Source organism: Microcaecilia unicolor, chromosome 9, assembly GCF_901765095.1.
Source record: "Microcaecilia unicolor chromosome 9, aMicUni1.1, whole genome shotgun sequence".
Taxonomy (NCBI): domain Eukaryota; kingdom Metazoa; phylum Chordata; class Amphibia; order Gymnophiona; family Siphonopidae; genus Microcaecilia; species Microcaecilia unicolor.
In genome coordinates, this window is record NC_044039.1 from 138,837,371 (window position 1) to 138,861,226 (window position 23,856).

Sequence of the window (23,856 nt, forward strand, 5' to 3'; positions counted from 1 at the left end):
GCACACAATATTCAAATTGTGGTCGCATCACCTCCTATCCCTTAGCTATTTAATTTCCTCAGGAGTCTCTCATAAGGGACTTATCAAAACCTTTCTGAAATTCCAGATATATCAACTGAATCACCTTTATCCATGTTTATTCAAACCATGAAAACATGTAGTAGATTGGTGAGGCAACATTTCTCTTATCGAAATCCATGCTTGCACTGTCCCATTAAACCATACAGTGGGGGAAATAAGTATTTGATCCCTTGCTGATTTTGTAAGTTTGCCCACTGACAAAGACATGAGCAGCCCATAATTGAAGGGTAGGTTATTGGTAACAGTGAGAGATAGCACATCACAAATTAAATCCGGAAAATCACATTGTGGAAAGTATATGAATTTATTTGCATTCTGCAGAGGGAAATAAGTATTTAATCCCTCTGGCAAACAAGACCTAATACTTGGTGGCAAAACCCTTGTTGGCAAGCACAGCGGTCAGACGTCTTCTGTAGTTGATGATGAGGTTTGCACACATGTCAGGAGGAATTTTGGTCCACTCCTCTTTGCAGATCATCTCTAAATCATTAAGAGTTCTGGGCTGTCGCTTGGCAACTCGCAGCTTCAGCTCCCTCCATAAGTTTTCAATGGGATTAAGGTCTGGTGACTGGCTAGGCCACTCCATGACCCTAATGTGCTTCTTCCTGAGCCACTCCTTTGTTGCCTTGGCTGTATGTTTTGGGTCATTGTCGTGCTGGAAGACCCAGCCACGACCCATTTTTAAGGCCCTGGCGGAGGGAAGGAGGTTGTCACTCAGAATTGTACGGTACATGGCCCCATCCATTCTCCCATTGATGCGGTGAAGTAGTCCTGTGCCCTTAGCAGAGAAACACCCCCAAAACATAACATTTCCACCTCCATGCTTGACAGTGGGGACGGTGTTCTTTGGGTCATAGGCAGCATTTCTCTTCCTCCAAACACGGCGAGTTGAGTTCATGCCAAAGAGCTCAATTTTTGTCTCATCTGACCACAGCACCTTCTCCCAATCACTCTCGGCATCATCCAGGTGTTCACTGGCAAACTTCAGACGGGCCGTCACATGTGCCTTCCGGAGCAGGGGGACCTTGCGGGCACTGCAGGATTGCAATCCGTTATGTCGTAATGTGTTACCAATGGTTTTCGTGGTGACAGTGGTCCCAGCTGCCTTGAGATCATTGACAAGTTCCCCCCTTGTAGTTGTAGGCTGATTTCTAACCTTCCTCATGATCAAGGATACCCCACGAGGTGAGATTTTGCGTGGAGCCCCAGATCTTTGTCGATTGACAGTCATTTTGTACTTCTTCCATTTTCTTACTATGGCACCAACAGTTGTCTCCTTCTCGCCCAGCGTCTTACTGATGGTTTTGTAGCCCATTCCAGCCTTGTGCAGGTGTATGATCTTGTCCCTGACATCCTTAGACAGCTCCTTGCTCTTGGCCATTTTGTAGAGGTTAGAGTCTGACTTATTCACTGAGTCTGTGGACAGGTGTCTTTCATACAGGTGACCATTGCCGACAGCTGTCTGTCATGCAGGTAACGAGTTGATTTGGAGCATCTACCTGGTCTGTAGGGGCCAGATCTCTTACTGGTTGGTGGGGGATCAAATACTTATTTCCCTCTGCAGAATGCAAATAAATTCATATACTTTCCACAATGTGATTTTCCGGATTTAATTTGTGATGTGCTATCTCTCACTGTTACCAATAACCTACCCTTCAATTATGGGCTGCTCATGTCTTTGTCAGTGGGCAAACTTACAAAATCAGCAAGGGATCAAATACTTATTTCCCCCACTGTATATGTCTATGTATTGAGTGACTTTTTTCTTATAATAGTTTCTACCATTTTGACTGGCACTGACCTCGGGCTCATCAATCTAGTTTCCCCACATCATCCCTGAAATTCTTTTTTAAAAACTGGCATTATGTTGGCCACTTTTCAATCTCCTGGTACTGTAAATGATTTTAATGATAGGTTACAAAATACTAATAGTAGATCTGCAATTCCATTTTTGATTTCTTTTTAGTAGTCTAGATTATATACTATCTGGCCCAGGGGATTTGCTGCTCTTCAGCTTATCAATTTGACCAATTACATCTTCCATCTCTTGACCAAGATGTTTTAGTTTCTTTGTATCATCACCTTTAAATACCATTTTAGGCATTGTTAGCTCCCTTACATCGTCCTCAGTAAACAGGTGTGAAACACTATGCTGGCAAAATGCAGTTAAAGTGCTATTTAGCAAAGACACTTCCCTTCTTAATACATTATTACAGTTCAATCTCAGTTCCAGTTAACATTAACAGATTTTTTTTTTGAATCTGTAAACTTTAAACACCTAGAGGCAAAGAGTCAAGATCAGCAACTGAAAAAGCAGAAAAAAAGAGGCAGCTACAGCCTAAGTAATAAACAGCTCCACAACACATACCGCTGTAGACATCTCTTCTGGCAACAAAACTCTAACAGCTTCCGGGCCCTTCTTTGTGCAAAATCTACCAAAAGAAAGCAAAACAAGATGATGCCCTGGCTATGACTGAGGCACTGGGCTGCAAACTAGAGGCCTGAATGGGCTTAGCCAGGCAATCATCTGAAGCAAAGACAATTACAATGATGTAGAATACAAATATGTATAATATAAAAGAAGACATTACAGAAGGCACAACACAAAGAGGTGCATCCATGGTATATAGTAAATGAGGAAGGGAGGACAGATTGCACAAAGATTTTGTAGCCATTGGTCCTTACTCTCGCCCTTTGTCGAGAGCCTGTTTTCCATCCTCACACAGCTGAGAACATACATAATCCAATAGCTCATTGTGATTGCTATTCTCTGTTATTTTATCCTGTAGCAAGCTCTCCACCCTCCTCACCAGCTCTGTCACCAAGGTTGCTCTGGAAAACACAAACAGCATGGGAGAGCAGTTAGAAACCTGCAACAACTAAGCATAAACAAGAGCTCTCATTTTGCACTGTTCCCGCCTCTCCTCGATCCTTGCTGTTTCACACTGAAGGTGACCTCAGCTTTTCCAGTCCATTTAAACAAAATCAGCCCAAGGTGCTTGTGTCTGCACCTGTCTATAATATTTGATGTAATTTTGTTGAACTCTCTTTTACTCTTCTTTACAGGCTCAAGTTGTCATTTTGCACTGTTCTCGACTCTTCTCAATCTCTGCTGTTTTACACTGAAAGTGATATCAGCTTTCCCAGTCCATTTAAACTACCTCAGCCTAAGCCACTTGCGCCACATGAAGAGGTCATGCTCTATGAAGCGCATTCTTGGGTGCCTGGGTCACAACTCTCTACTTCCTCTTTGTCTTAGTTTCAACCATATTCTCCCTGATCATATCATCGGATGTTCTCATGTCATGGCACTGTACTTCTCCTCCCTCTTCACATACACCTACCATACTGCATCATCATTTGCCCTACATACTACTGTATCATCCCAGTTACCATCAGCCCTCTCTCTCCCCTTGCCAGCCCTCATCGCAATTCTTTGAAATGCAGCCTTCTCAATTCTCACTCCCTTAGACACAAAGCTCCCCTTATCTCTGACCTTATTTCCTATCACTCCCTGGACATTCTGTGGTCACTGAAACATGGCTTTGCCTCGGTGACAAAGCATCTCTCTTGGAATCCTGCCCCCACCCCCACCCTTGGTTTCCCATCTCTCCATGCCCCCCCCCCCCGGCCTGCATAATGTGGCATTGGTGTGGCTTGCTTTTTCTCCTCTGCTCTTCAGGTAACCATTTTCCCCTCCACACCTCTCTCAATCTCAGCAGCTCTCTTTTTTCATTTCACTCTCTCTCTTTTCCACTTTTTCTTAGCTCTTATATTATCACCCTCCTCTTCCTATGGTGCTTCTGTAGAGGAACTTTCAGCCGTTACATCTGAATGTGCTGCTTCTCCCTATTTTTGGGAAATTTTAATCCCCCCCCCCCCCACATCTGATGCCTTGCACTCATTTCTTTGCCTTGCATCTAGTGTTGGTCTCGCACAGCATGCATCTTGCCCTACCCACTCTTCTGGTAACGCTCTGGATCTTATTTTCAGCTCCTCCCAACCTGCTATTCCATCCTCTTTTCTCGAACCTTTCATCATCCCTTGGTCTGATCATCATCATCTCTGTTTCTCTCTTCCATCTCCTCTTCTTGCCTACTCTCTCAACAATATTGCAATCTCAAAGATCTCCATTACTCATCTTTCCCCTCAACCTGCCTCTTTTCCTCTTATTCAGCTCATTCTTGACTTCGATTGCGCGCTCTCCACCATCCTAGACTCTCATGCTCCCCTTACTTCATTATCCCCCTCCTGCCCCCATTCCGCTCTTGGTTCTTGCCAGCCCTCAAGCTACTCTGCACCTTTCTTTGTTCAGCTGAATACTGTTGGTGTAAAACACGTTCACCCTCAGACCATGCCCGATTGCAACCATGCTATAAAGAATAAAGCAGAGAAATTCACTATGCAAAGTGTCAATATTTTGTAACCAAGATCTCATGTTCTCTTAATTGTCCAGGAGCTCTCTTTCAAACTCTCAATTCTACTGCACCTTCTTCTACTATAAATTTAAACTACAATCCTCTAATTCTCCCTCTTAATTTCCTGGCTGATGCCTGGCAAACTAAAACTGTCTCTCTCCATCTTGCATGTCAATCTCTGTCGTCTTCTTTCCCCCTCCCAACCTACAATTTCTGCCTCTTCTCATTCCCCCTACAGCCTTTTCCCCATCCTCTCCTTCCACTCTGGTCTCTCGTTCTACCTTGCTACCTCTCATTTCTTCCCCCTCTGCAAAACCTACATCACCTCTTTATCTCAACACCCATCTCTGATGTAACTGTATCAACTACCCGTATCGCCTTTCCTTCCTATCCCTCCTCTAGCTGGTCCATTTATAACATCTCCACCCCTCTCTCTCTCTCTCACTCATGTTATTGCCTCTCTCAATCCCTCCTCTTCATCCGCAGACCCCTGGCCTGCCTTTCTAGTCAAAAGCCTTTCAGAATGCTTAATCCCTCTTCTCCTTTCTCTTATTAGCTCGTCTCATGGAAGACTTTGTAGCCTCCCTTACCCGGAAACATGCTCTAATTCGTCCCCTGCTAAAGAAACCCCCACCTTGATCCGTCCCTCCCTTCAAGTTTGACCCACTTCTAATCTCCCCTTCCTTTCCAAGGTTCTGGAAAAACTGGTCCACATTCAAACTTTCTCAGCACCTAGAACAAAGCAATATTCTCCCCCTGACCAATCTGGCTTTCATCAGAATCATAGCGCTGAAACCCTTCTGCATGCCCTCCATGACTCCCATACTTTCTTTACATCACTATTCCTCTGTGGTCCTTATATCAGTCAATCTTTCTTTTGTTTTTGATCTGGTTGACGATTCCCTCCTTCAACATCTTCACTCTATCAGTATCTCTAGCACTGTTCTTTCTTGGTTTTCTAGTTACCTTTCTAATCGCTCACATTAGCTTACCTTTAACTGAACTCTAACATCTCCCCTTCCCCTCCACTCAGGCGTCCCTCACGGTTTCATCCTTGTGTCCACTCTTTTTAACATTTTTCTCTCTCCTCACTGTCATTCAAAATCATTCATGAGGATATACAGATTTTATGTCATATCTTAGACCCCCCTCTGCCATCTCAACACCTGCCTTTCACACATCTCCACCTGGCATATTGTCAATCTTTTTCTAAATTCTTCAAATTGAGAATCCATTCATTTTTCCTACTCACTCCCCCACCTGTTACTGATGGTCATCAGTTGCATTACAAGGACTCGATTAAAATTTTAGGTGTCACCTTTCTTCCACAACTCAATTTTAAGCCTCGGATAGATTTAGTTATTTGCTCTTCATTGTCTTCGCTCTGTCTTCCTCATCTCTCCGCACACTTATTCTTGCCCTCATCACCTTCCATTTTGACTACTGCAACTCCCTTTATTCTGGTATTCCACCATATTCCCTTAAGCATAAACTGATTTGGTCAGCGACAGTGAAATTACTTCACAATTTTAGCTTGTTCGATCATGTCACCAGTCTCCTTTATCGTGAACACTGGCTCCCTGATATAGCTCAGATCAAATACAAAATTTTTCTACTAGTTTACAAATCTAGCCTCCCTTCTGCCCCTTCATACCCAAACTTAGTCATTCCTTACACTCCCCTCCGACGCATACACTCAGCTGACCAAAATCTCACAAGGCTCTGCCTTCAGATATATTGGTCCCAAACTTTGGAACAACCTTTCCATCTACATTAGAAACTTCCCCTCCCTTTCAGCTTTCAAGATGGTACTCAAAATTCACCTATTCTTATAATTCTTCCCTTCCCTGTAGTTTAGACCCTTTCTTTTCTCTTTTATTTAAATCCTCTTTATTTTTTAACCACCTTAATCGCTCTGATGCCTATGTGAAGACCTTATGTAGTATATAGAGTATAATAAATAAATACATATACATATACAAACACACTTGAAATCACTCTTATTAGGCAGAGTGGTTAGTTTCCACCAAGCTGTTTTTCACTTAGGAAGCTTAAAATAAATGTAAACAATATCTGTGTAGAAATTATTCAACTACTTTTTCCTCAAACTCATAAATGGTTAAAATTGGACACAGTAGTCCTCTACATTATACTAAGAAAAATAAATGGAAAAAACATGCACAGCATTGCACACTGAATGTTTTCAAATCCCTCTGCATGGAAATGCATTTGTATGTATGTTGGGGGTGGGGGGAGGAGAGTTGGTATGTGTATGTGTGCTTTCCGTGTGTCTGTGATGAAGAGAGATAAGAGAGCAAGCCAGTTGGAAAGGTGCAGTACCTTGATCACTATGTTACAGTAAATCAGTGTAAGTATACTGAAGCTGCTGAAAATAATTCTCTCATAGAAATGTATCAGGGCATTTTTTGGAAGAGATTAATTACTCTTCTATTCTCCACCCCATGCAGGAACATCACTTCCACAACAAAGAACAGCTTCCTCTGGATCACTTCCTCTCTTACTGTAGATAGAGATTAGCTTCCAGTTCTCCACCTCACTGACTTCCCATGGGCTGGATCTTACCTACAGTCTCTATTCATGGTTACAGTGGAAGCTGGCAGGGAAGGTTCACTCACCCAGGGAGATGGGGTGGGGGTGGGGACTATGCAACCGTACAGAGGTTTTAAACGCAGAAAAACATCCAAACATATTATCCATCCTTCTACCTTCTGGATATTAATATAAAATTCTGAAAAAACCCAGTAGGGCAACTCTTATGTTCTTGGTTGGGAGGCGGGGCTGGTGGTTGGGAGGCGGGGCTAGTGCTGGGCAGACTTATACAGTCTGTGCCCTGAAGAGCACAGGTACAAATCAAAGTAGGGTATACACAAAAGTAGCACACATGAGTTGTCTTGTTGGGCAGACTGGATGGACCGTGTAGGTCTTTTTCTGCTGTCATCTACTATGTTACTATGTTATATCTGGACAGGTCCAAAAGGAGAATAAGGAAAGGACAATATTCAAAGGGTTTAAAGCTACTAACTTTCAGAGCAGGCTCCTAAATTGGCTTCTTTGAAAATTTACTAGGGCTGAATGCTTAAATGTATGTTTCTAGTTTCACTTAAGTCCCTATAATGAAGAGCTTATAAAATGGGTGGCAACAGGGGCAAGTTTAGGCAAATGAAGACAGGCTTAAGGTAAAATTAGTTTTTACCTGATAATTTTCTATTAGCCCCAACAATCCAATCCAGAGACTTGTAGGTTATGTCCATCTACCAGCAGGTGGAGAGAGAGAGAAGAGCAGAGCTCTGCCATATAGTACCCTGTGCAGGGGACTTGCCTACAGTATAATCGATACCCAAGCAGAAAACAGGAAACAAGAACCAAGAAACCTCCTGCCTGTAAGAAACAGAACACCAACCACTTCAAAGAGGCCAACCCGAGAGCCCTCGGGCCACATGCATGGGAAGCCCAACTGCATGAAGAAGCAGCTGCTGCTGCAAGTATGGGCTGCTGAAAGCGCAACAGACCTGTGGAAGACTCAACGTGGCCCAAAGACCACCACATGAGTCCAAATCTGCAAGGAACTCCTCTGCCAGATCTCCTCATCAGACAACTGAAAGTAGAAAGCACAAATAAAAACCAGTAGGGCAGGCCTCTGGATTGAACTGTTGGAACTAATGGAAAGAAAATTATCAGGTAAGAACTAATTTTACCTTCCATAGTGTCTACAATCCTCATCAATCCAGACACTTATGGGATGTATAAAAGTGGTCCTCAAATACGGCGGGCCTGGTGACATTCAGCCACCAACACCAAGGACCCGAAGGCTGCATCTGACCTCGCCATAACATCCAACCAGTAGTGCCTTATGGAAGTGTGCACCGAAGCCCACATTGCCGCACAAATGTTGGCCACTGAAACAGCTTCTGCCTCTGCCCAGGACGCAGCCTGATCCCTGGTGGAATGCACCTTTACTGCAAGAGGTGGCGACTTCCCAGCCAACAGGTAAGCCGGGATGGTCCTAAGCTGCACCCCGACTTCCGTGAAGGAGCAGAAAGGGTCCCAGCAGGACAGAGCCTGAAACTGCGAAACCCGCTTGGCGGAAGCCATCACCACCAAAAACAGTGTCTTCAAGGTCAAATCCTTCAAGGTAAGCTGGCCTAGTGGTTCAAAGGGCACCTGTTGAAAAGCCTGCAACACCACGTTGAACAGACACTCTGGATAAATGGACCGCCTGGGCGGACGGAGATGATTGACACCACACCTCCAAGGACACCTGTTATGGAAGGCAGGAACAGCAATAATAAGGAATAAAATAATATCAGAAGAACCAGAGCCTAAAAAAAAGGATGCAAGAGGCATTGGAATTTTTATGTGACCTGAGGGCTGTAGATGATTATCACAAGCATTTAACACAGTGGGTCTGGAGACCTTTGTTGTTTGCACAGCCAGTTTAGCTGGTTGTGCAAACCAGTTTTCAGAACCTGTTTTTAGTCCCCTTTGTTTGACCTTTTTCCCTTGACCATTTCTTGTAAATCACCTGATTTTTGCTAAGGGGTGGGACCACAGGGAATGGGACCCCTTTTTTTTTTTTTTTTTTTAAGTCTGGGTCAGGTAACATTCTAGCAAGGAGCAGTCTGTCATGTATGCACAGGATATCTATATATCCTGTGCATACATGATATATATTATATTATATATATATTATATATATATATATATATATTAGATTGTAAGCTCTTTGAGCAGGGACTGTCTTTCTTCTGTGTTTGTACAGCGCTGCGTACACTTTGTAGCGCTCTAGAAATGTTAAATAGTAGTAGTAGTATATATCTATATATATATCTATATATATGAGGCAGCCATGGGCATAATTATATATACATAAGAAATGATATTAAAAGCTTGAAGTTTGAATTCTCTTCAGTCCTGCAGGTAAAGGAATGCAGGCTGGTTCAGATTACTAGAAGTCTAGTTTGCCGGGCTGGGTTAGAAAGGTCAGAGACAGGAATTTCTTTCACCCTGGTGAATGATGAAAGCTAGCTCAACATCTGTATATTATTAGGCATGCTGAGCAGCCTTTGTAAGCTCTGGCATGAGCCAGATATATTGTAGTTTACAAGATAGAAAATACTATTTAGAGAGAGAGGCAATAGATTAGTATTTACAAGTTTTTGATATTTAGAATATGTCTTATAAGGATGCTCATTTTAGAATATGTTTACTCTGTGTAGTTAAATGTAGAATACCTTTTTAAATCTAATGTTACTCTCTGCTGTATTTTCTAAGCAAAGACTGCAGTGAAGAGGCCAACATGTGTTTTGAGTTTTCTGTGGTCCTAGCAAGTTCTGTGTAGCAGTATCTCTAGCACTGTTCTTTCTTGGTTTTCTAGTTACCTTTCTAATCGCTCACATTAGCTTACCTTTAACTGAACTCTAACATCTCCCCTTCCCCTCCACTCAGGCGTCCCTCACGGTTTCATCCTTGTGTCCACTCTTTTTAACATTTTTCTCTCTCCTCACTGTCATTCAAAATCATTCATGAGGATATACAGATTTTATGTCATATCTTAGACCCCCCTCTGCCATCTCAACACCTGCCTTTCACACATCTCCACCTGGCATATTGTCAATCTTTTTCTAAATTCTTCAAATTGAGAATCCATTCATTTTTCCTACTCACTCCCCCACCTGTTACTGATGGTCATCAGTTGCATTACAAGGACTCGATTAAAATTTTAGGTGTCACCTTTCTTCCACAACTCAATTTTAAGCCTCGGATAGATTTAGTTATTTGCTCTTCATTGTCTTCGCTCTGTCTTCCTCATCTCTCCGCACACTTATTCTTGCCCTCATCACCTTCCATTTTGACTACTGCAACTCCCTTTATTCTGGTATTCCACCATATTCCCTTAAGCATAAACTGATTTGGTCAGCGACAGTGAAATTACTTCACAATTTTAGCTTGTTCGATCATGTCACCAGTCTCCTTTATCGTGAACACTGGCTCCCTGATATAGCTCAGATCAAATACAAAATTTTTCTACTAGTTTACAAATCTAGCCTCCCTTCTGCCCCTTCATACCCAAACTTAGTCATTCCTTACACTCCCCTCCGACGCATACACTCAGCTGACCAAAATCTCACAAGGCTCTGCCTTCAGATATATTGGTCCCAAACTTTGGAACAACCTTTCCATCTACATTAGAAACTTCCCCTCCCTTTCAGCTTTCAAGATGGTACTCAAAATTCACCTATTCTTATAATTCTTCCCTTCCCTGTAGTTTAGACCCTTTCTTTTCTCTTTTATTTAAATCCTCTTTATTTTTTAACCACCTTAATCGCTCTGATGCCTATGTGAAGACCTTATGTAGTATATAGAGTATAATAAATAAATACATATATACATATACAAACACACTTGAAATCACTCTTATTAGGCAGAGTGGTTAGTTTCCACCAAGCTGTTTTTCACTTAGGAAGCTTAAAATAAATGTAAACAATATCTGTGTAGAAATTATTCAACTACTTTTTCCTCAAACTCATAAATGGTTAAAATTGGACACAGTAGTCCTCTACATTATACTAAGAAAAATAAATGGAAAAAACATGCACAGCATTGCACACTGAATGTTTTCAAATCCCTCTGCATGGAAATGCATTTGTATGTATGTTGGGGGTGGGGGGAGGAGAGTTGGTATGTGTATGTGTGCTTTCCGTGTGTCTGTGATGAAGAGAGATAAGAGAGCAAGCCAGTTGGAAAGGTGCAGTACCTTGATCACTATGTTACAGTAAATCAGTGTAAGTATACTGAAGCTGCTGAAAATAATTCTCTCATAGAAATGTATCAGGGCATTTTTTGGAAGAGATTAATTACTCTTCTATTCTCCACCCCATGCAGGAACATCACTTCCACAACAAAGAACAGCTTCCTCTGGATCACTTCCTCTCTTACTGTAGATAGAGATTAGCTTCCAGTTCTCCACCTCACTGACTTCCCATGGGCTGGATCTTACCTACAGTCTCTATTCATGGTTACAGTGGAAGCTGGCAGGGAAGGTTCACTCACCCAGGGAGATGGGGTGGGGGTGGGGACTATGCAACCGTACAGAGGTTTTAAACGCAGAAAAACATCCAAACATATTATCCATCCTTCTACCTTCTGGATATTAATATAAAATTCTGAAAAAACCCAGTAGGGCAACTCTTATGTTCTTGGTTGGGAGGCGGGGCTGGTGGTTGGGAGGCGGGGCTAGTGCTGGGCAGACTTATACAGTCTGTGCCCTGAAGAGCACAGGTACAAATCAAAGTAGGGTATACACAAAAGTAGCACACATGAGTTGTCTTGTTGGGCAGACTGGATGGACCGTGTAGGTCTTTTTCTGCTGTCATCTACTATGTTACTATGTTATATCTGGACAGGTCCAAAAGGAGAATAAGGAAAGGACAATATTCAAAGGGTTTAAAGCTACTAACTTTCAGAGCAGGCTCCTAAATTGGCTTCTTTGAAAATTTACTAGGGCTGAATGCTTAAATGTATGTTTCTAGTTTCACTTAAGTCCCTATAATGAAGAGCTTATAAAATGGGTGGCAACAGGGGCAAGTTTAGGCAAATGAAGACAGGCTTAAGGTAAAATTAGTTTTTACCTGATAATTTTCTATTAGCCCCAACAATCCAATCCAGAGACTTGTAGGTTATGTCCATCTACCAGCAGGTGGAGAGAGAGAGAAGAGCAGAGCTCTGCCATATAGTACCCTGTGCAGGGGACTTGCCTACAGTATAATCGATACCCAAGCAGAAAACAGGAAACAAGAACCAAGAAACCTCCTGCCTGTAAGAAACAGAACACCAACCACTTCAAAGAGGCCAACCCGAGAGCCCTCGGGCCACATGCATGGGAAGCCCAACTGCATGAAGAAGCAGCTGCTGCTGCAAGTATGGGCTGCTGAAAGCGCAACAGACCTGTGGAAGACTCAACGTGGCCCAAAGACCACCACATGAGTCCAAATCTGCAAGGAACTCCTCTGCCAGATCTCCTCATCAGACAACTGAAAGTAGAAAGCACAAATAAAAACCAGTAGGGCAGGCCTCTGGATTGAACTGTTGGAACTAATGGAAAGAAAATTATCAGGTAAGAACTAATTTTACCTTCCATAGTGTCTACAATCCTCATCAATCCAGACACTTATGGGATGTATAAAAGTGGTCCTCAAATACGGCGGGCCTGGTGACATTCAGCCACCAACACCAAGGACCCGAAGGCTGCATCTGACCTCGCCATAACATCCAACCAGTAGTGCCTTATGGAAGTGTGCACCGAAGCCCACATTGCCGCACAAATGTTGGCCACTGAAACAGCTTCTGCCTCTGCCCAGGACGCAGCCTGATCCCTGGTGGAATGCACCTTTACTGCAAGAGGTGGCGACTTCCCAGCCAACAGGTAAGCCGGGATGGTCCTAAGCTGCACCCCGACTTCCGTGAAGGAGCAGAAAGGGTCCCAGCAGGACAGAGCCTGAAACTGCGAAACCCGCTTGGCGGAAGCCATCACCACCAAAAACAGTGTCTTCAAGGTCAAATCCTTCAAGGTAAGCTGGCCTAGTGGTTCAAAGGGCACCTGTTGAAAAGCCTGCAACACCACGTTGAACAGACACTCTGGATAAATGGACCGCCTGGGCGGACGGAGATGATTGACACCACACCTCCAAGGACACCTGTTATGGAAGGCAGGAACAGCAATAATAAGGAATAAAATAATATCAGAAGAACCAGAGCCTAAAAAAAGGATGCAAGAGGCATTGGAATTTTTATGTGACCTGAGGGCTGTAGATGATTATCACAAGCATTTAACACAGTGGGTCTGGAGACCTTTGTTGTTTGCACAGCCAGTTTAGCTGGTTGTGCAAACCAGTTTTCAGAACCTGTTTTCAGTCCCCTTTGTTTGACCTTTTTCCCTTGACCATTTCTTGTAAATCACCTGATTTTTGCTAAGGGGTGGGACCACAGGGAATGGGACCCCTTTTTTTTTTTTTTTTTTTAAGTCTGGGTCAGGTAACATTCTAGCAAGGAGCAGTCTGTCATGTATGCACAGGATATCTATATATCCTGTGCATACATGATATATATCTATATATATATCTATATATATGAGGCAGCCATGGGCATAATTATATATACATAAGAAATGATATTAAAAGCTTGAAGTTTGAATTCTCTTCAGTCCTGCAGGTAAAGGAATGCAGGCTGGTTCAGATTACTAGAAGTCTAGTTTGCCGGGCTGGGTTAGAAAGGTCAGAGACAGGAATTTCTTTCACCCTGGTGAATGATGAAAGCTAGCTCAACATCTGTATATTATTAGGCATGCTGAGCAGCCTTTGTAAGCTCTGGCATGAGCCAGATATATTGTAGTTTACAAGATAGAAAATACTATTTAGAGAGAGAGGCAATAGATTAGTATTTACAAGTTTTTGATATTTAGAATATGTCTTATAAGGATGCTCATTTTAGAATATGTTTACTCTGTGTAGTTAAATGTAGAATACCTTTTTAAATCTAATGTTACTCTCTGCTGTATTTTCTAAGCAAAGACTGCAGTGAAGAGGCCAACATGTGTTTTGAGTTTTCTGTGGTCCTAGCAAGTTCTGTGTAGCAGTATCTCTAGCACTGTTCTTTCTTGGTTTTCTAGTTACCTTTCTAATCGCTCACATTAGCTTACCTTTAACTGAACTCTAACATCTCCCCTTCCCCTCCACTCAGGCGTCCCTCACGGTTTCATCCTTGTGTCCACTCTTTTAACATTTTTCTCTCTCCTCACTGTCATTCAAAATCATTCATGAGGATATACAGATTTTATGTCATATCTTAGACCCCCCTCTGCCATCTCAACACCTGCCTTTCACACATCTCCACCTGGCATATTGTCAATCTTTTTCTAAATTCTTCAAATTGAGAATCCATTCATTTTTCCTACTCACTCCCCCACCTGTTACTGATGGTCATCAGTTGCATTACAAGGACTCGATTAAAATTTTAGGTGTCACCTTTCTTCCACAACTCAATTTTAAGCCTCGGATAGATTTAGTTATTTGCTCTTCATTGTCTTCGCTCTGTCTTCCTCATCTCTCCGCACACTTATTCTTGCCCTCATCACCTTCCATTTTGACTACTGCAACTCCCTTTATTCTGGTATTCCACCATATTCCCTTAAGCATAAACTGATTTGGTCAGCGACAGTGAAATTACTTCACAATTTTAGCTTGTTCGATCATGTCACCAGTCTCCTTTATCGTGAACACTGGCTCCCTGATATAGCTCAGATCAAATACAAAATTTTTCTACTAGTTTACAAATCTAGCCTCCCTTCTGCCCCTTCATACCCAAACTTAGTCATTCCTTACACTCCCCTCCGACGCATACACTCAGCTGACCAAAATCTCACAAGGCTCTGCCTTCAGATATATTGGTCCCAAACTTTGGAACAACCTTTCCATCTACATTAGAAACTTCCCCTCCCTTTCAGCTTTCAAGATGGTACTCAAAATTCACCTATTCTTATAATTCTTCCCTTCCCTGTAGTTTAGACCCTTTCTTTTCTCTTTTATTTAAATCCTCTTTATTTTTAACCACCTTAATCGCTCTGATGCCTATGTGAAGACCTTATGTAGTATATAGAGTATAATAAATAAATACATATATACATATACAAACACACTTGAAATCACTCTTATTAGGCAGAGTGGTTAGTTTCCACCAAGCTGTTTTTCACTTAGGAAGCTTAAAATAAATGTAAACAATATCTGTGTAGAAATTATTCAACTACTTTTTCCTCAAACTCATAAATGGTTAAAATTGGACACAGTAGTCCTCTACATTATACTAAGAAAAATAAATGGAAAAAAACATGCACAGCATTGCACACTGAATGTTTTCAAATCCCTCTGCATGGAAATGCATTTGTATGTATGTTGGGGGTGGGGGGAGGAGAGTTGGTATGTGTATGTGTGCTTTCCGTGTGTCTGTGATGAAGAGAGATAAGAGAGCAAGCCAGTTGGAAAGGTGCAGTACCTTGATCACTATGTTACAGTAAATCAGTGTAAGTATACTGAAGCTGCTGAAAATAATTCTCTCATAGAAATGTATCAGGGCATTTTTTGGAAGAGATTAATTACTCTTCTATTCTCCACCCCATGCAGGAACATCACTTCCACAACAAAGAACAGCTTCCTCTGGATCACTTCCTCTCTTACTGTAGATAGAGATTAGCTTCCAGTTCTCCACCTCACTGACTTCCATGGGCTGGATCTTACCTACAGTCTCTATTCATGGTTACAGTGGAAGCTGGCAGGGAAGGTTCACTCACCCAGGGAGATGGGGTGGGGGTGGGGACTATGCAACCGTACAGAGGTTTTAAACGCAGAAAAACATCCAAACATATTATCCATCCTTCTACCTTCTGGATATTAATATAAAATTCTGAAAAAACCCAGTAGGGCAACTCTTATGTTCTTGGTTGGGAGGCGGGGCTGGTGGTTGGGAGGCGGGGGCTAGTGCTGGGCAGACTTATACAGTCTGTGCCCTGAAGAGCACAGGTACAAATCAAAGTAGGGTATACACAAAAGTAGCACACATGAGTTGTCTTGTTGGGCAGACTGGATGGACCGTGTAGGTCTTTTTCTGCTGTCATCTACTATGTTACTATGTTATATCTGGACAGGTCCAAAAGGAGAATAAGGAAAGGACAATATTCAAAGGGTTTAAAGCTACTAACTTTCAGAGCAGGCTCCTAAATTGGCTTCTTTGAAAATTTACTAGGGCTGAATGCTTAAATGTATGTTTCTAGTTTCACTTAAGTCCCTATAATGAAGAGCTTATAAAATGGGTGGCAACAGGGGCAAGTTTAGGCAAATGAAGACAGGCTTAAGGTAAAATTAGTTTTTACCTGATAATTTTCTATTAGCCCCAACAATCCAATCCAGAGACTTGTAGGTTATGTCCATCTACCAGCAGGTGGAGAGAGAGAGAAGAGCAGAGCTCTGCCATATAGTACCCTGTGCAGGGGACTTGCCTACAGTATAATCGATACCCAAGCAGAAAACAGGAAACAAGAACCAAGAAACCTCCTGCCTGTAAGAAACAGAACACCAACCACTTCAAAGAGGCCAACCCGAGAGCCCTCGGGCCACATGCATGGGAAGCCCAACTGCATGAAGAAGCAGCTGCTGCTGCAAGTATGGGCTGCTGAAAGCGCAACAGACCTGTGGAAGACTCAACGTGGCCCAAAGACCACCACATGAGTCCAAATCTGCAAGGAACTCCTCTGCCAGATCTCCTCATCAGACAACTGAAAGTAGAAAGCACAAATAAAAACCAGTAGGGCAGGCCTCTGGATTGAACTGTTGGAACTAATGGAAAGAAAATTATCAGGTAAGAACTAATTTTACCTTCCATAGTGTCTACAATCCTCATCAATCCAGACACTTATGGGATGTATAAAAGTGGTCCTCAAATACGGCGGGCCTGGTGACATTCAGCCACCAACACCAAGGACCCGAAGGCTGCATCTGACCTCGCCATAACATCCAACCAGTAGTGCCTTATGGAAGTGTGCACCGAAGCCCACATTGCCGCACAAATGTTGGCCACTGAAACAGCTTCTGCCTCTGCCCAGGACGCAGCCTGATCCCTGGTGGAATGCACCTTTACTGCAAGAGGTGGCGACTTCCCAGCCAACAGGTAAGCCGGGATGGTCCTAAGCTGCACCCCGACTTCCGTGAAGGAGCAGAAAGGGTCCCAGCAGGACAGAGCCTGAAACTGCGAAACCCGCTTGGCGGAAGCCATCACCACCAAAAACAGTGTCTTCAAGGTCAAATCCTTCAAGGTAAGCTGGCCTAGTGGTTCAAAGGGCACCTGTTGAAAAGCCTGCAACACCACGTTGAACAGACACTCTGGATAAATGGACCGCCTGGGCGGACGGAGATGATTGACACCACACCTCCAAGGACACCTGTTATGGAAGGCAGGAACAGCAATAATAAGGAATAAAATAATATCAGAAGAACCAGAGCCTAAAAAAAAGGATGCAAGAGGCATTGGAATTTTTATGTGACCTGAGGGCTGTAGATGATTATCACAAGCATTTAACACAGTGGGTCTGGAGACCTTTGTTGTTTGCACAGCCAGTTTAGCTGGTTGTGCAAACCAGTTTTCAGAACCTGTTTTCAGTCCCCTTTGTTTGACCTTTTTCCCTTGACCATTTCTTGTAAATCACCTGATTTTTGCTAAGGGGTGGGACCACAGGGAATGGGACCCCTTTTTTTTTTTTTAAGTCTGGGTCAGGTAACATTCTAGCAAGGAGCAGTCTGTCATGTATGCACAGGATATCTATATATCCTGTGCATACATGATATATATCTATATATATATCTATATATATGAGGCAGCCATGGGCATAATTATATATACATAAGAAATGATATTAAAAGCTTGAAGTTTGAATTCTCTTCAGTCCTGCAGGTAAAGGAATGCAGGCTGGTTCAGATTACTAGAAGTCTAGTTTGCCGGGCTGGGTTAGAAAGGTCAGAGACAGGAATTTCTTTCACCCTGGTGAATGATGAAAGCTAGCTCAACATCTGTATATTATTAGGCATGCTGAGCAGCCTTTGTAAGCTCTGGCATGAGCCAGATATATTGTAGTTTACAAGATAGAAAATACTATTTAGAGAGAGAGGCAATAGATTAGTATTTACAAGTTTTTGATATTTAGAATATGTCTTATAAGGATGCTCATTTTAGAATATGTTTACTCTGTGTAGTTAAATGTAGAATACCTTTTTAAATCTAATGTTACTCTCTGCTGTATTTTCTAAGCAAAGACTGCAGTGAAGAGGCCAACATGTGTTTTGAGTTTTCTGTGGTCCTAGCAAGTTCTGTGTATAAGCTGATAGGTGAAAAAGGTCAGGAAAAGTCTTGATTAATTATAGGTAACTGTAGGAATAGTCCTGAAAGTATATCTGTATGCTATTAAGTAAGACTGACTTTTGACCTCTTTAATGAATGCCAGAGTCCAGTAAGCAATTTAAGCTATAGCTGAGAAATCAATCATGATGAGAATATAAGAGTTCTAGTGCCATATTGTCTGGCTTGAGGGGCCCCAGGTTAGAGGTCAGTTTAGGATGTCTGGAACCTATGTAACTGATATTTTAAAGTAATGATTGGTTGAGGCCAGGTAACCAATCTATTCCTTAACCAATTGGAGAGTAAGGGGGGGCAAGGCTAGGAGGGGGATAGAACAGTATTTAAGTAGGAGCAGAAGCAGTTTACGTCAGAAGAAAGGAAGGAGAGCTGAAAGAAAGCTGGAAGACAACAGGAGAGGAAGAGAGCAGAAGGAACAGACAGAAGAGAAGAGAGCTGAAGAGGACAGACAAAAGCCATAACATCCAGAGAGCTGAGAGAGAGAGAAGAGAGCTAGAACTGATGTCCTGCTTTGTTTGCTGGCAAATAAAGAAGATTTCTCCCTCATTCTGGTGTGTGCTGTCTGACTCCTGAAGTATCACAAATTCCTATCTCAATTCCTGCAACAATTCTTGGTGGCAGCGGTGGGATTAATCCTGCATTAATCCCAGCACCCAACTGACTGGAGAACATTCGCCGGGTATGTATTTTGTATTCTGTATTATAATTCTAGCTAGAAAGTTGTAAACCAGCCCCCTCAAAAATTGAGGGAAGGAGAGCCTGATCAACTCTCAGCGAAGGCCCTAGTACCTTCTAATCTAGAGGAGATTAGAAGCGAAAACGCTTGAGCTTATCTGTATCTGAGAAATCTGAAATTGTTGGGTGGGATTTTCTGTATGGAATGTGTGATGCGTGAATGATTAACTGAGTGCGGACTTCTTATAGCTGCGTTTTCAATTAACGCGAGTTCAATTGACCAGCAACGGAAGGAAGCGATTGTTGTTTGTTCTACCCTTTTGTTTCCGGATCTGCGGACCCCTTACCGCAAATCCAAAAACTCCCTCCCTTTTGTGTGTTGTAACTGTAAGCATTATGGGTGGGACATCATCTAGACAAATTGCTACCCCCCTAGATTGTATGCTTAAGAACTTTAAAAAAGGATTTTTAATTAATGACTATGGACAGACTTTAAGCTCAAGTACTCTAAGAACCTTGTGTGAAGTTGAGTGGCCATCTATGGGAGTGGGGTGGCCCCCTAGTGGCAGCTTAGATATTGAAGTAATCCGGAAGGTCTACAGCATAGTTGTAGGAGAACCAGAATATTCTGAACAACTCCCTTATATAGATTCCTGGGACAGCCTTGTGACTGACCCTCCCTCGTGGTTGAAAACTTATATGGGATCCCCAGTAAAATTCATGTTAGGCCAAGTTCAAAGAAAGATTAGAAAATCTAAACTAGAAGAGGGAAAGAGCCCCAGGAAGCCTACCACCCAATCGGTGGCTTCCGCCCCTACCCTGTCCGAGAAACCCATACTCTCTGATGACCCCTCAGACCTTGAGCCACCACCTTATGGCCCATTGTTGGGGTTCCGTGCCACCCCTAGAGATCCACGCTGCCCAGCCCAAGCTTCTCCAGCACAGGCTTCTCCGGATAGTTCTTCCCCTCCTGTGCAAAACCTGCCACACCCTAGGTTGGACTTTTCACCCAGTCTCTACCCTCCTCTGCCACATCCTCTCCTGTTAACCTCCGAAGACCCACTTTGGGCTCCACTCCCTGACTCCTCAACTCCTGACAGCCCAGCCTCTCCCTCTAGTACCCCTACCCACTCATCAGGGGCCCGGCATCCCTTTCAATGGACTGACTCACCTGTGACCACCTCTCAGTCTATGAGTACCCCTCCCCATCCCTCAGGATTTCAACCTACCTCCACTGAATGGGTTAGACCTGCTGCAATTACTTTTGAGCATGATAGGAGGGTAGCTCCTAGCTCTACCTCAGGTTCCATTCCCACCTCCTCGAGAGTTCTGCCACTTCGTCAGGTAACTACCACTCGACCGGATCCTAATAATCAGGGTCAGGTTATACAGGCACAGGCCTACCAGTATGTACCCTTCACAACCACCGATCTCCTGAATTGGAAGACGCATTACCCCTCTTATACTGAAAAGCCTCAGGCAGTGGTGGACCTAGTGACTAGCATTATGGCCACCCATAACCCAACCTGGACTGATTGTCAACAACTTCTCCTGACCCTCTTCACAACTGAGGAGAGGCGGAAGATTTTGCAAAATGCTGAGGCCATCACGCGAGAGCGTGTCCCCGGGGGGACACAGGACCCAGAGGGATGGGTTAGAGCTCGGTTTCCTCGCGCAGCTCCAGTTTGGGATCCAAATGATGGGCAGCACTATGAACTGTTGTCTGGCTATCGCCGGGACTTACTGGAAGGTATGAGGAAAGGCATAAAGAGGCCCATTAATCTGGCAAAGGTCTCTGAAATTCTCCAAGGGGCAACTGAATCCCCTGGGGCCTTTCTAGAGCGACTAATTGAAGCCTACAGAACATACACCCCATTTGACCCTGAAGCCCAAGAAAACCAGAGAATGGTGAATAGTGCATTGGTGGCCCAGAGTATGCCAGATATCCGGAAGAAGTTGCAGCATCAGGAGGGATTCGCAGGGATGAATACCACCCAGCTAATTGAGATCGCAACCAAGGTTTTCATTAATAGAGATCAGGAGGTGCGCCGAGAGGCTGACCGGAAGATGCAGAAGAAGGCCGACCTTTTAGCGGCAGCCATTACTAATTCCACCCTTAACCGAGGTCGACCTCTAGCTAATGGGAAGCCAAAGTGGGACCCCGGACCACCAGCCAGGCCCCGAGATTCCTTCAATCAATCCCGGCCAAGGGGGGAGAATCCCAGACCAAGATTGGAGAGGGATCAGTGTGCCTATTGTAAGGAAAGAGGGCACTGGAAAGATGAATGCCCCCAGAGGCGCCAGGGACTGAGAAGGGGACCAGGAGATCGAGGAAGCCGAGGCCGAGTTCGAGAGGGAAGATATGAGCCTCCTGAATCTGACATCATCGGGATAGCTGAGATGGCAGAATGGGACGAATAGGACAGACCGGGTTCCTACAAACTGGGCTCCCAGGAACCTATGGTCAAGTTAACTATAGGGAGCCGCTCAATTCCATTCATGATTGATACAGGAGCTGAACATTCTGTTGTGACGGAGCGATTAGCGCCTGTGTCTGGAAAAACTGTCCGAGTGGTGGGTGCCACGGGGGTGCAGAACCGGAGGCCCTTTCTGACAACCCGTAGATGCCAATTAGGCTCACACATAGTCACTCATGAATTCCTGTATATGCCAGACTGTCCAATCCCTTTGTTAGGTCGAGACCTGCTGTCCAAGCTTAGGGCCCAAATTTCCTTTGACTCTGATGGCCAGACTTCAGTCTCCTTTCGGCCCCCGATATCCAGCCCTAAGGGTATATTGAGTTTCTGCTGCCCTCTTGAGGAAGAATGGCGGCTGCATCAGTCACATAGCCAAGTTGACCTACCCCTGGCAGACAGCTTTCAGGTTAGTGGGGTATGGGCAGAAGATAATCCCCCAGGGTTGGCCCGAAATATTCCTCCTGTACATGTAGATTTACTTCCAAGTGCCCGGCCAATCCATCTTCGTCAATACCCAATTCCCAGAAAGGCTCTGGAAGGGATTCAAGCACATCTGAATCGTCTGTTATCCCATGGAATTATTCGACCTTGCCAGTCTCCATGGAATACGCCACTGTTGCCAGTTCAGAAGCCAGGGACTGAGGACTACCGGCCAGTCCAAGACTTACGAGTGGTTAACAAATCCACTATTTCATTACACCCTGTAGTGCCTAATCCATATGTCCTGCTAGGATTGATACCTTCTGGAGCTACCCATTTCACGACACTAGACCTAAAAGATGCCTTCTTTTGTATTCGGGTGGCCCCAGCCAGTCAATTGCTTTTTGCCTTTCAATGGGAAAACCCAGTAACAGGAAGGAAGCTTCAGTATACATGGACTCGCCTGCCACAGGGGTTCAAGAACTCCCCCACCATTTTTGGGACTGCCCTAGGGCAAGACCTTAAGACTTTTAAATCTGAGCCTTCCAGGCGAGTTTTACTCCAGTATGTAGATGACCTCCTGATTGCAGCAGTGACCCAGGAAGAGTGTTTTGAGGCTACTAGAGAATTGCTGGAGCTACTCTTGGATGCAGGCTATAAGGTCTCACGCTCAAAGGCCCAACTCTGTCAGTCAGAAGTGAAGTATTTGGGCTTTTGCATTTCCCAGGGAAGTCGGAGACTGGATGCTAGTAGGAAGCAAGCGGTAGCTGCAATTCCCCAACCCAAGTCCAGAAGGGAAGTTAGGGAATTCCTGGGAGCAGCTGGATTTTGCAGAATTTGGATTCCAAATTTTGCATTGATGGCGAAACCCCTTTACCAAGCCACAAAGGGGGGTGAAAAGGAACCATTTGAATGGGGACCTACTGCTCAACAATCCTTCATTGCCATAAAGAAAGCCCTACTCCAAGCCCCTGCGTTAGGCCTTCCTGATGTGGAGAAACCTTTCTCACTGTATGTCCACGAGAGACAGGGGGTTGCTCTGGGTGTGCTGACCCAGATGATGGGATCCTGGCAGAGGCCTGTTGCATACCTGTCTAAACAGCTGGATGGAGTGGCTAAAGGATGGCCAGCCTGTATGAGGGCCATTGCAGCAACAGCCTTACTGGTCCAGGAAGCTGATAAGTTGACTTTGGGGCAAGAACTGGTTGTTAAAGTCCCCCATGCAGTTCTCACCCTCATGGAGTATAAGGGCAACCACTGGTTTACAAATAACCGCATGGTTAAGTACCAAGCTAGCTTGTGTGAGAATCCACGGATACACCTGGAAACAGTGGCTACATTTAATCCTGCCACTCTTTTGCCAGCATCTGAGGGACCACCGGATCATGACTGTATCCAAACTATGGATGAAGTGTACTCCAGTCGACCAGATCTTAAAGATGTTCCGTGGAGGGACCCAGATGTAATTTATTTTACAGATGGAAGCAGTTATGTGGAGAACTCCAAGCGATTGGCAGGCTATGCTGTGGTGACAGAGGACAAGGTGATAGAAGCAAGAGCCCTGCCCCAAGGAACTTCAGCCCAGAAAGCAGAACTTGTGGCCCTCATACGAGCTCTGGAGCTAGCAGCAGGACTGGTAACCAATATTTATACTGATTCTAAGTATGCCTTCACAACCCTACATGCTCATGGAGCTTTGTATAAGGAAAAGGGGCTCATAAATGCTGCAGGCCAACCTGTTAAGTATGGACCTGAAATACTTCAGCTGCTAGAGGCTGTTTGGGCCCCCAAGAAGGTAGCTGTCATTCACTGTA

The 23,856-nt window shown here is 44.0% G+C and overlaps 1 protein-coding gene across 1 annotated transcript in view; it reads right to left on the reverse strand.

The window, feature by feature from the left end:
- The window catches only part of CDAN1 (codanin 1), a 270,195-nt gene that overhangs the window by 79,635 nt on the left and 166,704 nt on the right, over positions 1 to 23,856 (reverse strand). The window contains exons 20-21 of the mRNA XM_030214355.1: positions 2,767 to 2,913; positions 2,450 to 2,513 (exon numbers count right to left, since the gene is read on the reverse strand). Coding sequence (XP_030070215.1) covers positions 2,450 to 2,513; positions 2,767 to 2,913 — 211 coding nt within the window. The remainder of the gene's footprint in view (positions 1 to 2,449; positions 2,514 to 2,766; positions 2,914 to 23,856) is intronic.